The sequence below is a fragment of the Poecilia reticulata genome, chromosome 23 (assembly GCF_904066995.2).
Source record: "Poecilia reticulata chromosome 23, P_reticulata-male-v2, whole genome shotgun sequence".
In the NCBI taxonomy this organism is placed as follows: domain Eukaryota; kingdom Metazoa; phylum Chordata; class Actinopteri; order Cyprinodontiformes; family Poeciliidae; genus Poecilia; species Poecilia reticulata.
The window spans coordinates 18,831,673-18,844,621 of NC_088852.1; the positions used below are offsets into that span (position 1 = coordinate 18,831,673).

General features: G+C 39.3%; 1 protein-coding gene across 2 annotated transcripts in view; it reads left to right on the forward strand.

The window, feature by feature from the left end:
- The window catches only part of ttll12 (tubulin tyrosine ligase-like family, member 12), a 15,836-nt gene extending 3,675 nt beyond the window's left edge, over positions 1 to 12,161 (forward strand). For both annotated transcript variants that reach the window (XM_081604284.1, XM_081604285.1), the window contains 12 exons: positions 936 to 1,138; positions 1,257 to 1,412; positions 2,425 to 2,558; positions 3,613 to 3,689; positions 3,809 to 3,925; positions 5,597 to 5,791; positions 5,949 to 6,060; positions 7,419 to 7,567; positions 7,659 to 7,740; positions 8,154 to 8,222; positions 10,674 to 10,812; positions 11,884 to 12,161. In XM_081604284.1, the coding sequence (XP_081460410.1) occupies positions 936 to 1,138; positions 1,257 to 1,412; positions 2,425 to 2,558; positions 3,613 to 3,689; positions 3,809 to 3,925; positions 5,597 to 5,791; positions 5,949 to 6,060; positions 7,419 to 7,567; positions 7,659 to 7,740; positions 8,154 to 8,222; positions 10,674 to 10,812; positions 11,884 to 12,035 (1,585 nt within the window). In that variant the 3' untranslated portion in view covers positions 12,036 to 12,161. The remainder of the gene's footprint in view (positions 1 to 935; positions 1,139 to 1,256; positions 1,413 to 2,424; positions 2,559 to 3,612; positions 3,690 to 3,808; positions 3,926 to 5,596; positions 5,792 to 5,948; positions 6,061 to 7,418; positions 7,568 to 7,658; positions 7,741 to 8,153; positions 8,223 to 10,673; positions 10,813 to 11,883) is intronic.
- Positions 12,162 to 12,949: the final 788 nt, after the last annotated feature.

Here is a 12,949-nt window from a genome sequence, read left to right on the forward strand (position 1 = left end):
CCTGTCAAATCAGAACAGGAAACGGACAATATAAAACTAGTGCTGCAGATAATTATTTTACTAATGGGACATTTTGACAGTTAGTCAGACTTGGCACATTCTGTAGATTTTTCAATGAACCACTTAAGCTTTTTTTATATACAACACTAGATATGCATTATATTAGAAATAATTCAGGTCCTTTTTAAAATAACAATATAAACATTTTATTGCCTGAAATGCAATAAAATGCAACTTTTTAAAAAAAATATTTGTTGTGGGAAAACTTAATGACTGTGAAAATCACTCAGTCTGGTACAGTCTGTATTCATACCAGATACATGATGGAGAGACGCCAGAAACACTCCTGAACAGGTCCGGTTAGAGCTCCATGTCAGACTGATGGTAGGTTCTGTGTCGGTTCTGTCTGGGTTTTAGACCAACCCAGACAGGTTATTTTAGAACAGAGACATAACAAAACATGACCATCAGATTAATAGTCATCACGTATTACTTAGTAATAATATTTTTCACCATAATTGTAAATGCAAAATGGATATATACAGTTTGGGATTATTACTTGTCTTTTTTTGAGTTTGTATACTCCAGCTAATGATTAATTGATTACTAAATTAATTGACTATTATTTCAATAACTGATTAATCCGATGGGTAATTTCAGCTCTATTTAACACACATATTCAAACTGGACATGGTTACCTGGTATGATGTGATGCTGTCATAATAACTGAAACAAGGTGTTTCTAAAAAAGTGGCCCAGGATGGCCTCCCTCATGAGGGAGAAAGACGAGCAGAGACGTCTCCAGATCTACAAGCTTGAACATTTTCACAGGGGGAGCTGCTGATGTCTGCTGCTGACACATAGTGATGCTCAGGACTTTAGCATCTTTTTACAACATGCTGCTGAAATCCAGGCTTTCTGCGCTCCTCCTGCAGTATCTTTCTGGTGGACCATGCTTGGACGTACCGGGTGGAGCACGCCCGGGAACAGCTGGAGCAGATTTCGGGACTGCTGCCCAGGATGGCCTCCCTCATGGGGGTGGACTTCCACGGCGAGATCCCCCCTCCAGACGTAGTTGAGCTGATATTGGAGCGCATGTGGAAATACAACCAGACCTACCAGCTGTCCCAGGGGGCAAGTCTGAGAATGGCCTCACACTGCAACTCTCTCTCAGTCAGCATGTGTTTCAGCCCCTTTCTCTGCTGTGTGTTCGTATGTGTGCGTGCACGCGCGCGTGTGTGTGTGTGCGCAGTCAGCAGAAGCAAAAGCTCCTGTGTGGTACATCATGGATGAGTTTGGCTCCCAGGTGCAGCACTCGGACCATCCCAGCTGCTGCATGGCCCCCTTTTTCTACATGCAGGGTCAGCTGGCCTACACTCTGCTCTGGCCTCTGCAAGATCTGCAAGGAGGTGGTAAGGACACAACTTGATCCAAACACACACCCTGATCCACCCTGGTACCCTTTCTAGAGTCTGCTGCTCTCCCGCCTATGAAAGTGACTTTGTCTTTAGACATTGTCTTGTTTACTGAGGCAGAATGAACTGATAACGAAGGTTTCTGAGCAGGTGTTTTTCTTATGAAACTGATAAGGGAGGTTTTCAGAGGAGATGTTTTTCATCTCCTTTCCGCCGAAACTCCTCTGTCCCGAAATCAAACCGGGTTTGTTTTCGGGACAGAGGTACCAGTTAACCAGATAGGGAAAGATTGAGAGAAACTCCCTACAGGAGAGAGTTGGGTGGAAGGTACAATAAGAATTGTATGTTTTAAGTTTCTTTTTTTTCTCTCCCTAACTTGACCTCTGAGAATCACTGTTAATTTATTCTGACTTTCTCTGATTGACTCAGTGTTTCACTATTGTTAATTATCGAAAGAATATTCCTTAAAACATTTATATAGATTGATTCCAAGACCTAGAAGTGCATTACCTCTCCACACTACAGCGTTGGACACCAGGATGGAAGTGTGCAGATATGTTTATGTTAGATCAGAAGAGAAGCTTTGTAACCTTTCAGCCTGTGCAGTTCTGCACAACTCTGATTTGGACAGTGAGTTCTGCTTCATCCCTACTGACCGCCAGAGATTCAGTGCTTCCAGCAGGGCCCTCTGCTGTCATTTGGGATTAAAGAACCGAAGTCACATATAGAACTAAATTAAAACAAAGTTATTTTATTTGGTTTTCTGTAGCTTGTCTTTTCACAGAAACAGGATCTGATCCAGGACTTGTAACGTGTGATGTTTAGGTACTTTAGGAATTACATGTTTGAGGAACCGTTTAATGTTTTGGTGTCTTTTCCTGTTACTTTTTGTATGATTCTGTTACTTTAAAATCTGAAAGAAATTATGTTTTTCAAATTTGTTTTAGCTAATAAAAATAGTTTTTTGATATAAGATTGTGTAAACAATCCTGCTTTCCCACTTGCACAGATGAAGTAACCCGCGATTATGCATATGGGGAAACCAACCCATTGCTACGGAGATGTCGGTTGTTACCATGGATACATGATGATCTGGAAGGAGTGAGCAGTGTCGTCACAGAACCAGCAGATTCTTACTATAAGGTAAGGACAATCACTTTGGACACTTAATCAAAGGACAAACTTTGATGACGGCTTCCTACCGAATCATTTGACCCTGAGCTCTTTTAGCCTCAGTTGAACAACACAATCTATTCCACCAACTAACAGAAAAATGAGGTGCATGCTTACTTCTTCCACTGGTATCTGGCTGGTCAAAGTTCACGTCTGGAGCATATAGTTACCACAAAAGTGAGAGAGAGAATATGTGATATGTGTATTTATTATTATGGACATAACGACGGGTATGAAGGCCCATCGTCATGGGCCTTCCTGCCCATGGCGTGGTGGAGCTGTGGTTCGTGCTCTGATGATGTCACCTACAGCAAAACTTGAGGCCGTGGTTTAATGAACTCAATAAAAAAACTGCACAAAATGTAAAAGGCAAAATATTAAGACTGTAGGTAGACTAAGAAACAAAGCAAAGACAAGATCAGGATGCTGTGAGGTACGGAACAACAGACAGGGAAACAAAAAGACTTGAACTAGCAGTAAAAACTAAAAGCAAAATTACTAAGAAAACAGAACAGAATGAGTAGAGACAAGTTATGAGAGAAATAGATGAGCAAAGAAACAACTTAAACAAAATAACTTAACTCAAATAAAACTTGATAATCTAGACACAAATGGAAAACTGAAGACAAACCTACACACAAGACTATGAATAACAAACGTATGGAGCTACACTATGAAAAATAAAAGTCCATAGCAAAAACTCTTAACACCCAGACGTCATGACAGTAAACCTGAAGGATTCCAGGTCAAGTCAAGTCCAAACTCTGAGTGACTTCAATCTGACTCCAGTCCACACCAGAACATTTCTGCATTAAAAATATTTTGATCTTATGTAATATTTGGATTTTTGGTTTTTGTTAGTCTGAAGCATCTCGATAAATAAAAATAAAGAGTTCAGCTGCATCTCTCTTTGAGCAATGAATCAGTTTTACTTTTTGAATTGAATTCTCGTCGACTGAGATGCTTCTGCCAATCAAACAACACATTCCCAAGTCTGTAAAGTCCTCTGGGTTCATATCTCCAGGCCATCGCACGAGAGAACAAGGAACAGCTTCCTGTGGAAATCCAGCCTTCTACTGTTCCCAAAGACAAAATCCTCAAGTAAGTCTGACCTCAGCAACAGAGGATGGAAGCTGGAAACTAGTCGAACTTCAGGAGGTCTGCTGTGATACCAAGGCTTCAGCCGCAGATCTTTTAAGTAAATCTGCTTTTGATTTCAGAGTCTTCACTCAAATGTCTCAAGTAAGAAACAACCTGACACATCCTCGTTTCATTCTGGTGGAGGAAGAGGAGGAGGCTGACATCATTTGGAATTATGATCACATCAAAGACTACAGGTTAGCACCACACATCCTGGTCAGAGCTATGGAGAAGAAGAGAGTCATCAATTTACGCAAACAGAAAATATTTGGAATATCGAATTGCAGTAGTCTCAGTAAATTAGAATATGTATTATTATCAGTTATAGAAGTTGTTGAAGTCAGACACTGCTGCTGGGTAATTAGATGGACCTAGCAGCAAAAAATGTTGGTTGTTTCATTCCAGTTCTGTTTATTTATTTACCAACCTAATCACAGAAATTGTTGTCAGAAGTCAAAAAGCCCATTCAATTATCATAATAATAATAATTTAGGTTGTTCACAGATGTGGAAAGCTGCCTTTGGCTTCACATGGTGACTAAAAACATTTACATTACATAATAAAAAAGATCACAACAAATTCACAAACCAACAACAGCCACAACTTCACATGTGACTCTTGGTGAGGAATCTTGTTGCCTTTGGTATAAATTTGTTGTTTGTACTTAATGCCTTCCAGAGCGAAGCCTGACAAATTCCCCAAGTAGAGGCTGAATTAAATCACCCACAATTCATTGGCCTTTAGTTTTATTTGTCTTTGGTATAAATCTCCCAGCATCCTCAGCTCATACTGGTGATTCCGGACTGTCTATTTTTGTCCTTCACACACTGGTGCACATTCAATGAGATTCTTATACACAGTATCTAAAATCTTTTTGTTGCATGAATTAATTTTCCTGATTAAATACATATGCTATGTAGCTTTTTTGTATCCAGACATATAGTCAATTCAAGCGGTCAAGTTCAGTTTATTATTTAAATTGAAGTTTGTCATCTATGGAAACATAGAAAATTGCATTGAATCACTCATTTTACAGCAATCTCTCCTACTGAGCGTGCTTGGAGCGATAACGGAGAGACTGGCTGAGCGTGAGCGGCCGTCTATCACAACCAACACACAAAACACCAGAGCTCCTATTTGTGTCAAACACAAAGTAAAGAGTTTATGGCAGTAGAAGCAACCCCAGGCCTGGAGGTTGGAGGGCCGGTGTCCTGCAGGTGTGTCTCTACTTCAACACACTTGAGTCAAATAATGAGGTCGTTGGCAGGACTCTGGAGAACCTCACTACACCGAGGAAGTGATTCAGTTATTTGATTGAAGTGTGTAGGACCAGGGAGACATCTAAGAGCTGCAGGACAGCGGCCCTTGAGGGCCAGGATTGATCTAGACCCAGTTAAATACATGAACTCTGAGCCAGTTACATAATCTGTGCCATGAAAAACAGATCCAGTTAGTCAGAGGCAGACATAACTTGTTGGGATAATTACTCATCAGCAGACAAATATGATTTAGGAAGCAGCAGAAAGTAACATTTTCAATTCAATTTTATTTCAAATATGTAACGAACAAAAATAAACACAATTAACTCCACACTCAATACCCAAATGACACAGAGCAACGCAAAAATGGAACAATAAAAAATAATCAAACCAAACTAGTGTAGCTTACATATTTGAAAAGGAGTTTAGAACTTATTTAATCACACCTCCTCTGCAAAATTGAATAATAATTTGCTTCTCTCTTCCTTATTTAAAATTATAACTTCAATAGGACTTAAACAATAATCTTAATATCAGTTGGCTATTTATCACGGATGAGTTGGGTTTGAGCAGAACTTGTGTGTGTGTGTGTGCGCGCATGTGTGGTAGGAAGCTGAGTGAAGAGCGGCCTCATGTCATGCTGAACCAGTTCCCCTGTGAGAGCATAGTGACGGTGAAGGACTGCCTGGCTGCCATGGGCCGCAGGCTGAAGGGCGGTTCCACGCCTAACTGGCTTCCAGAGACCTTCAACCTCCAGACAGAGCTTCCACACTTCATCAAACATTATCAGCTGAGACAACTCAGGTTGGATCTTTTTTTTTACTCACCATTATCAGGGCTTTGTTTTTTTTATATCAGCTCAACGTTTGAAAATCTGGAGGCATTGTCACAATCTGCTGCTTAACCTTGTTGTCATACAGACTCAGATGGGAAGCTTGAAATAACTCTTGCTGGTTTTCAGGGGAGAAGACAACCACTGGATCTGTAAGCCATGGAACTTGGCCCGGGGTCTGGACACACACGTCACCAGTAATCTGGACTACATCATCAGACAGAGAGAGAGCACACCAAAGGTACGAGCACACTCGTCGGTCTGAGATGAAACCCCAACGTGAAAACCAGACTGTCTGAATTTAACCCCTTAACTCTTACCGTCAAAACGCGTGCATTAGTCAATGAGGATACAAGTGTCGTCATTACAGCTATGGGGTTAATATCTGATCTAGAATTTTTATTGAAGTCTATAAACCAGATGGGACTTGACATCATTGGGCAGCTAATATCTTTGCAGACCCCACACATTCTGGAGCCTCATGTATAAAGTCTGCAAAAAAAATGTGAGGCGCCATAGTTTACACACAAGTCGGCATGTATAAAAGTAAACGTGGCGTGAAAGTTTGCATAAATATACACAAACTTTTTACCAGCCTTGAAAATATGGAGCAGCCATGCAAACCTTTTTTCTGCACAATAACAAATTACTAGAGGCCAAAACTCAACAACATACACTGAAACCTGACTGCATTCAGTGTTATTTAATCCTGAAATGCACTGAAAAAGAAAATGTGGTTTAGGCTTAGGGAAAATGTGATTAACTCCAAACAGTTGGTGTGGATGATTTTAGGGTGAACAAGGTGTAGATTTATACACAAATAGCTGTGCAAAGGTGCTGCGTAATTGTGGAAGGCTCTAGCTCTGATGGAGAACATCGCCACTGAATCGGAGGGAATTGGAGTTTTTATTTTTATAAGGTGAACTCTTGTACCCTGAAATGCACCTTTTAAATAAAATATATAATTATTATGTTTCGAACTACGTGCTCTATTTCCTGCAAATTAGGATCTGCCTAGGCATGTGTGTGTGCATGGTTTATGCATCAGAATTTTTTTGTGTGCCGCACTTTTCTATATTTGTCCCTACACCAACTTTTAGTGTGAAAGCTGCACACTGATATGTGAGGCCCCTGGTCACAGACTGGTTAGACTTTTACCTTCAGGTCGGCGAGACCAGGAGATGTTTTGATTATCCAGAACAAAACATGACAACTGAAAACAGATACAATGGAAATAAAAATACAGACAAGCAAAACCATACATAAAATGGATTATGATGTCTCTGTAAACAAAATTACATCAAGCTCATTTTAATTCATCATGCTATTAATTGCTAAAAGCCTGCCGCAATTTCGTTGTTTCAATTTAAAACAAATTTTACTGAAGATGTTCTTACTGCATCCATTACTTATGAATCTGATCAGAGTTTCTATGATCTTTTGTTTCCTGGGGCATCAATATGACGTTACACAGAGGCCCACTTCCCCTATCCTCTGGCTTCTAGGCAGGACTGGGTGGGGCTTCCAAGCTGAAATGTAAATGTGTTTGTATCTACAGAGCTACTGGCCTCAGGGTGTCTGTGTGTGTGTTCTCATCAGGTGGTGTGTAAGTACCTGCATGATCCAGTGCTGTTCAGCAGAGAAGTAGGAATGGTAAAGTTTGACATCCGCTACATGCTCATGCTGCATTCGGTACAGCCGCTGCGTCTTTATGTCTACAATGTCTTCTGGCTGCGCTTCGCCAACAAGTGAGGAATGTTTTCCATCAGGATGAGAAACGGGATGGATCAGCTTCCCTGCTCACCATGCAGCAGAATTAACCTTTGTTCTGTTGTTTAGGCCCTTCGCCTTGGATCATTTCGATGACTACCAGAAACACTTCACTGTGATGAACTATGCAGAAGGAGTGCAGCTTAAACAGGTACATGCTTTACTTCTGGAATCCTTCTGCAAAATGTTGACTGTTGGTTATTTCTAAATTTATGAAGATGGAATTTCATTTGAACACTCCAGCAGCTCTTTTGTTTGTCACCTCAGTAGATTTGAATATCATAATTTCAGCATCTGAATTCAAAAAGTGAAGCTAATATTACTCTATATAGATTCATTCCATATTTCATTCCGCATCTACTTGCAGTGGCTCACTCTCTGTGTTTTATTGATCAAAAACAGATTTTAGGTTTTTATTAGCTAATCCCTAATATCATTAATAGAAACACACAAGTTTCACTTCTTGAATTAATTTGATGAAAGAAATTATTTTTTCACTGATCTTTTTGGTTTATTGAGATGCAGGTCTGAATGAATTTCTGATCTGTTTTGGAATCATTGCAGGTTCACTATGATGAGTTCATCCCCATGTTTGAGCAACAGTACCCACAGTATCCATGGAAAGATGTGGAAGTAAGTCTGAATACATGGACCAACTTATATCCCCTTTTTGGTGATAAAATATTTAGCTTCAATGAATTTGGTTGAATTAATGCAGCAAATATTTAGCATTTGTACTTCTTGGGACACAAACAGCTTCACCTCAAGTAAATGTAACTCGTAATACCTGTCTATTAATCTAAATTATGAAATATTGTGAATATAGTAGGTCTATTCTTTAGTTGGGAAATTTCTGAAACCACATGACTTTTTTCAATATTTATTGTTAGATAAAATTCTACTGTTTGGGGGGAACATTTTACAAGTATATCATATTTCTTTCACCTGATGTTAGCTTGAAAACATCATTCAGTTTTCCTTCTGCATGTAAAGGGTTTAAAGATTATGTTTCCTCTTAACCACACTGACTGTACAGAGTGACACAGAGAGGCTCAAGACTTCTGAATAAAGAACTAAATGACACAAACTGGTTTCTGTAGAAAAGGTTTACATTTTTAAGTTTTTCTTCAACACAACTGCATAGTTTAGAAAGTATTACGTGTAAAGCTGCTGGTTTTCCTGCCATGTGACATTTTGAATGTAACTGCATCTTGATTTGAATCTGACATTCTGGTTTCCACTAAACTGATGTGGAAATTCAAGAAGAGTAATGCGAGTGGTGGCAGTTTTTACTAAAAATGACTTCAAAGCAAAGGACTGATAGTAGTTAAACTTTAATTCAATTTGTCACAGTACGCATATGCAAAAGTCACCTCCAACAGTGCAAACAATGTAGGAAATGTATACAATGTAACCGTAAATGTGGTGATATTTGCATTATTTACAATATTAATCAGTTAGATTTATATATACAGAGACACATACACATATAACATGTTTTTGTGGTGTGGGTAATTTCTGATGTATATCTTCTCAAGGGTTGACATCATTTTGTTTGAAAGTGAAGATGAGCTCCCATTTGCAGATTTCGCCTAAGAAACCTATACTGATGTTGACACCATCCGTCTTTTCAAACAATCCAGCGTAGTGGTAGGATTTGTTTTTGCCTGCAAAGTCCACAATGGCAAAATCCCAAGCTACAGATTCATGTCACCATCACCACCATCATCATCATCACTGTGATTCTGGACATCTGAAGTTGAAGTCTCAATCAATGATCTATTTTGGGCTGCAGGAAACAAGCACTTTATTTTTTTTTTTTTGGACCAAAAACCCATTCTTCTTACGGTGCTTAGTTTCATTCCTTTTCTCCTCTTTCATTTTCTCTGTCATGTATTCTCCTGATCTTCTTCTGCTTCAGCGGTGCTTCTATCTGAGCTACTCTATAGTACAGTACACAACTGCTGTCTTTAGTGTAGTTTAGCTGGATTATTTGAGGGTCATTTTCATTTGCCTTTCATTGTTTTTCTTTTCAGCCATTTGATCTTTTTCTTTTTATACCTTCTCCAGCTCCATTTTCTTAGGTGTGTTAGGTATGATTCTTCATTTCGCTTTCATTCTCCTCTTTGTGTGTAACTGGCTCTTCAAGAATGTGATAAAATGACCAATTTCCCCATAAGTAACCCCACTCTTTTTCACTTCATCATAATCCTATTTGTCGATTCAGTCATTAACCAATTAATCACTATCAATTCAGTGGAAAGCCTTCTATTAATTAGATTTTTTTTAGGATGCACAATATGTTAGCACCAAAATTGGTATTGGATGATATTAGTCATTTGACTTAGACCGGAATGTCTGGTCATGTGATGTTTCTTTGGTTATGTAACAGTGATGGTGATGAAGCAAAGGATTGTGGGAAGTTTAATAAGTGAAGCATTGGCGAAATCAGTGGTGTGGTATTTTTTTAAAGATTTTGAAAGGGTAGTGAAATAATTATATGATATTGGTAAATGTCAAGCATTTGCCAAACAGCAATATTACATTGAATATCAGTCCACATTTTCATATCAGTGCATCCCTATTTTTTTGTTGTGTCATACCAATGAAAAAGATTTGTTTGAATTTACTCAAATAACTGCAACTGGTGTAAACCTGAATCTGTTGGAACTTGGATTGTTTGGAAATGGACTTCAACATAAAAGGGACAGACTTTTTTCCAGTATTCCCCTGGGAATTTTGTTGCTCAGAATTGCCGATTATCTTTGTAGTTCCTGTTTTGCTGACATGATGTCGGTGTAGTAGGCAGAAAGGAATACTAGGGACAGTTTAGCATCTGCTTCAAACCAACATACATGGACATGAATGTGATTTTTACTGGCCTCTCACTTGTCTTGTGGTTAATAACACGTCAAGGTTGTTGAAGATCTAAAGATCCATGTTGCAAAGTGCAAACAATTCAGCATCTTAGAACAAGCAGACATTATAGTTACAGTATTTCCCTTATAATCAAACAAATACATCAGGGCGTGCTAATGACTTTTCTAATGAAGACCTTCCTGTTTCCATTTGCTTCTCTTTCAGGCAGGTTTATTTAAAGCTTTCAAGGAATTCTTCCAAGCCGCTTCATCTCGGCCAGCACCGTATGGAATCTGTCCATATCAGTCATCCCGGGCCATCTATGCTGTGGATCTCATGTTGAAGTGGTGTCAAGGGCAAAATGGTAATGATTAAAGCTATCATCACTATCACTTTTTGCATGTTTCTGTATTTCCATTTGAATATCTCCTACTTCTAGAAACAGTCCAAGAACAACCAGAAAAAAATACACCCAGCCTTTTTTTTGGGAATATGTAAATTTTGTGCTGGTTTGTGCAAAACGGCCTGTTTCAAAAACTTCTAGATTGTTGGTCATGCAGGTGTCGCTACATATTCTCCCAGTCACAGAGAACAGAGCTTCATTTTATTTTTGTTTGCAAGTTGTAGTTTGAGCAGATCAGTTTAGGAAGGAGTGTTTTGAAACACACCAACAGGGCAAGACATGCCTAAATACATGCACTGAAGGAAGGTTATGATCCTACTGTTAGTCACAAATCTGCAAATGTAAGTATAATGAAATATTGTGTGCTTTGAATTGTTATTCAGCACGAACCTGGTTTGTCATTTAGCACAAGCAAACACTGAACGACAGCCTCTGCTAGTCCCTTGTCTCACTCTGTTACCCACAATATCTGTGCATTTACTGTCAAAAGTGATGGTCTGCATTGAGAACTGATCAGGTGAAATCTCGATATCTGACAATGATTTTGTGTATTAAATGTAATGGACATGTTTTGTATAGGCCACACACATCCCAGCTTGTTCCAGGGAGAATAATAGTGGACCTTTAATGTTATTTTTGCATTGTACAATATAGACTAACAGTCATGATTAAGACTATAATGGGATGCTTCTGCTGAAAAAGGTTTGTGCTTGATCCTGCTGCTCACCACAGTGGTGGAAGGACGATGTCTGTCTGTATTTCAATAATTCTTGACTTGTATGGATTGATAACGGTGTTGCACATCTACTTTGATCATAATCACTGCTCCAAAACTCTTTAATGTTACTGCTGGGAAAATCATTTGAAGTTCCACTGTTTGATGATCCCTCCTGTACAGCTGGTTAAAATGTCAGAAGGTTATTGATTTACTAAGGCACCTTGTTTACCATTGATCTGTTTTGTGTTGCTTTTACTTTCTTCTTTCTTTTATGTACTATTTTAATAACAGTATAAATGTTCTTCTTGGTTCAGGTGAGCGGATCATGCAGCCTCAGATCCTGGAATTGAACTTTAGCCCTGACTGTGCCCGGGCCTGCCTCTACCATCCGGACTTCTACAACCACATGTTCCAGACTCTGTTCCTGGATCAGCCTGAGAACTGTCCAGTCACTCAGATAGTGTGAACAAAGCTTCACCCCAGAAGACTATTTATGGTTTAGGTTTTGTAAGCCTTTTCAGTATTAAACTGGTTGATGTGTGTCACTGCAACATATTTTGTCCAATAAGGTAAACGACCTGCTCAGAAAGTATGAGTGTCCATGTTTTTTGTTTTCAAATAGGAAATCTGACCCTGGTAGATGACAAATGGCACACATCTACCTACTGAATTTCATTAAAACAGAAAAATAAATACATAAGCAATTAATACAGCTGTATTATAAGAAAATGTAAGTGTTTGGGAACGACAGCATCTCAGCCACGAAATGTTAGGCCACGTAAACTGACAAAGCAGGGTCAGTGGCTGCTGAAGCACATAGTGTGAAAAGGTAGCCAACTTTCTGCAGTAAATCGCTCCATTCATGTGCCTTTCAGATTAGCTCAAGAACAGTGCGCAGAGAACTTCATGGATTAGGTTTCTATGGTGACCAGCTGCATCCAAGCCATACATCACCAAGTGCAATGCAAAGCATTGGATGCAGTGGTGTAAAACACACTGCCACTGGACTCTAGAGTCTAGAGCAGTGGAGGCGCATTCTCTGGAGTGACGAATCACGCTTCTCCATCTGGCAATCTGATGGAGTCTGGTGTGGATGGCCAGTGAAGTTCATCCACCTAGTTGGTGCAACCCAATAGGTTGCACCAACTAGGTGCAGTCTCTGAATTAGTGCAGAGACTGAGAACCAGGCCTTCTCGTCCAACGTCAGTGTATTACCTCACAAATGCACTTCTAGAAGAATGGTCAAAAATCCCCATAAACACATTCCTAAAGCTTGTGGACAGCCGTCCCAGAAGAGTATAACCCTATTAGGAATAGGATGTTACTTAAACTCATATGTGAGTCAAGGCAGGTGAGTGAATACTTTTGGCATTATAGTGT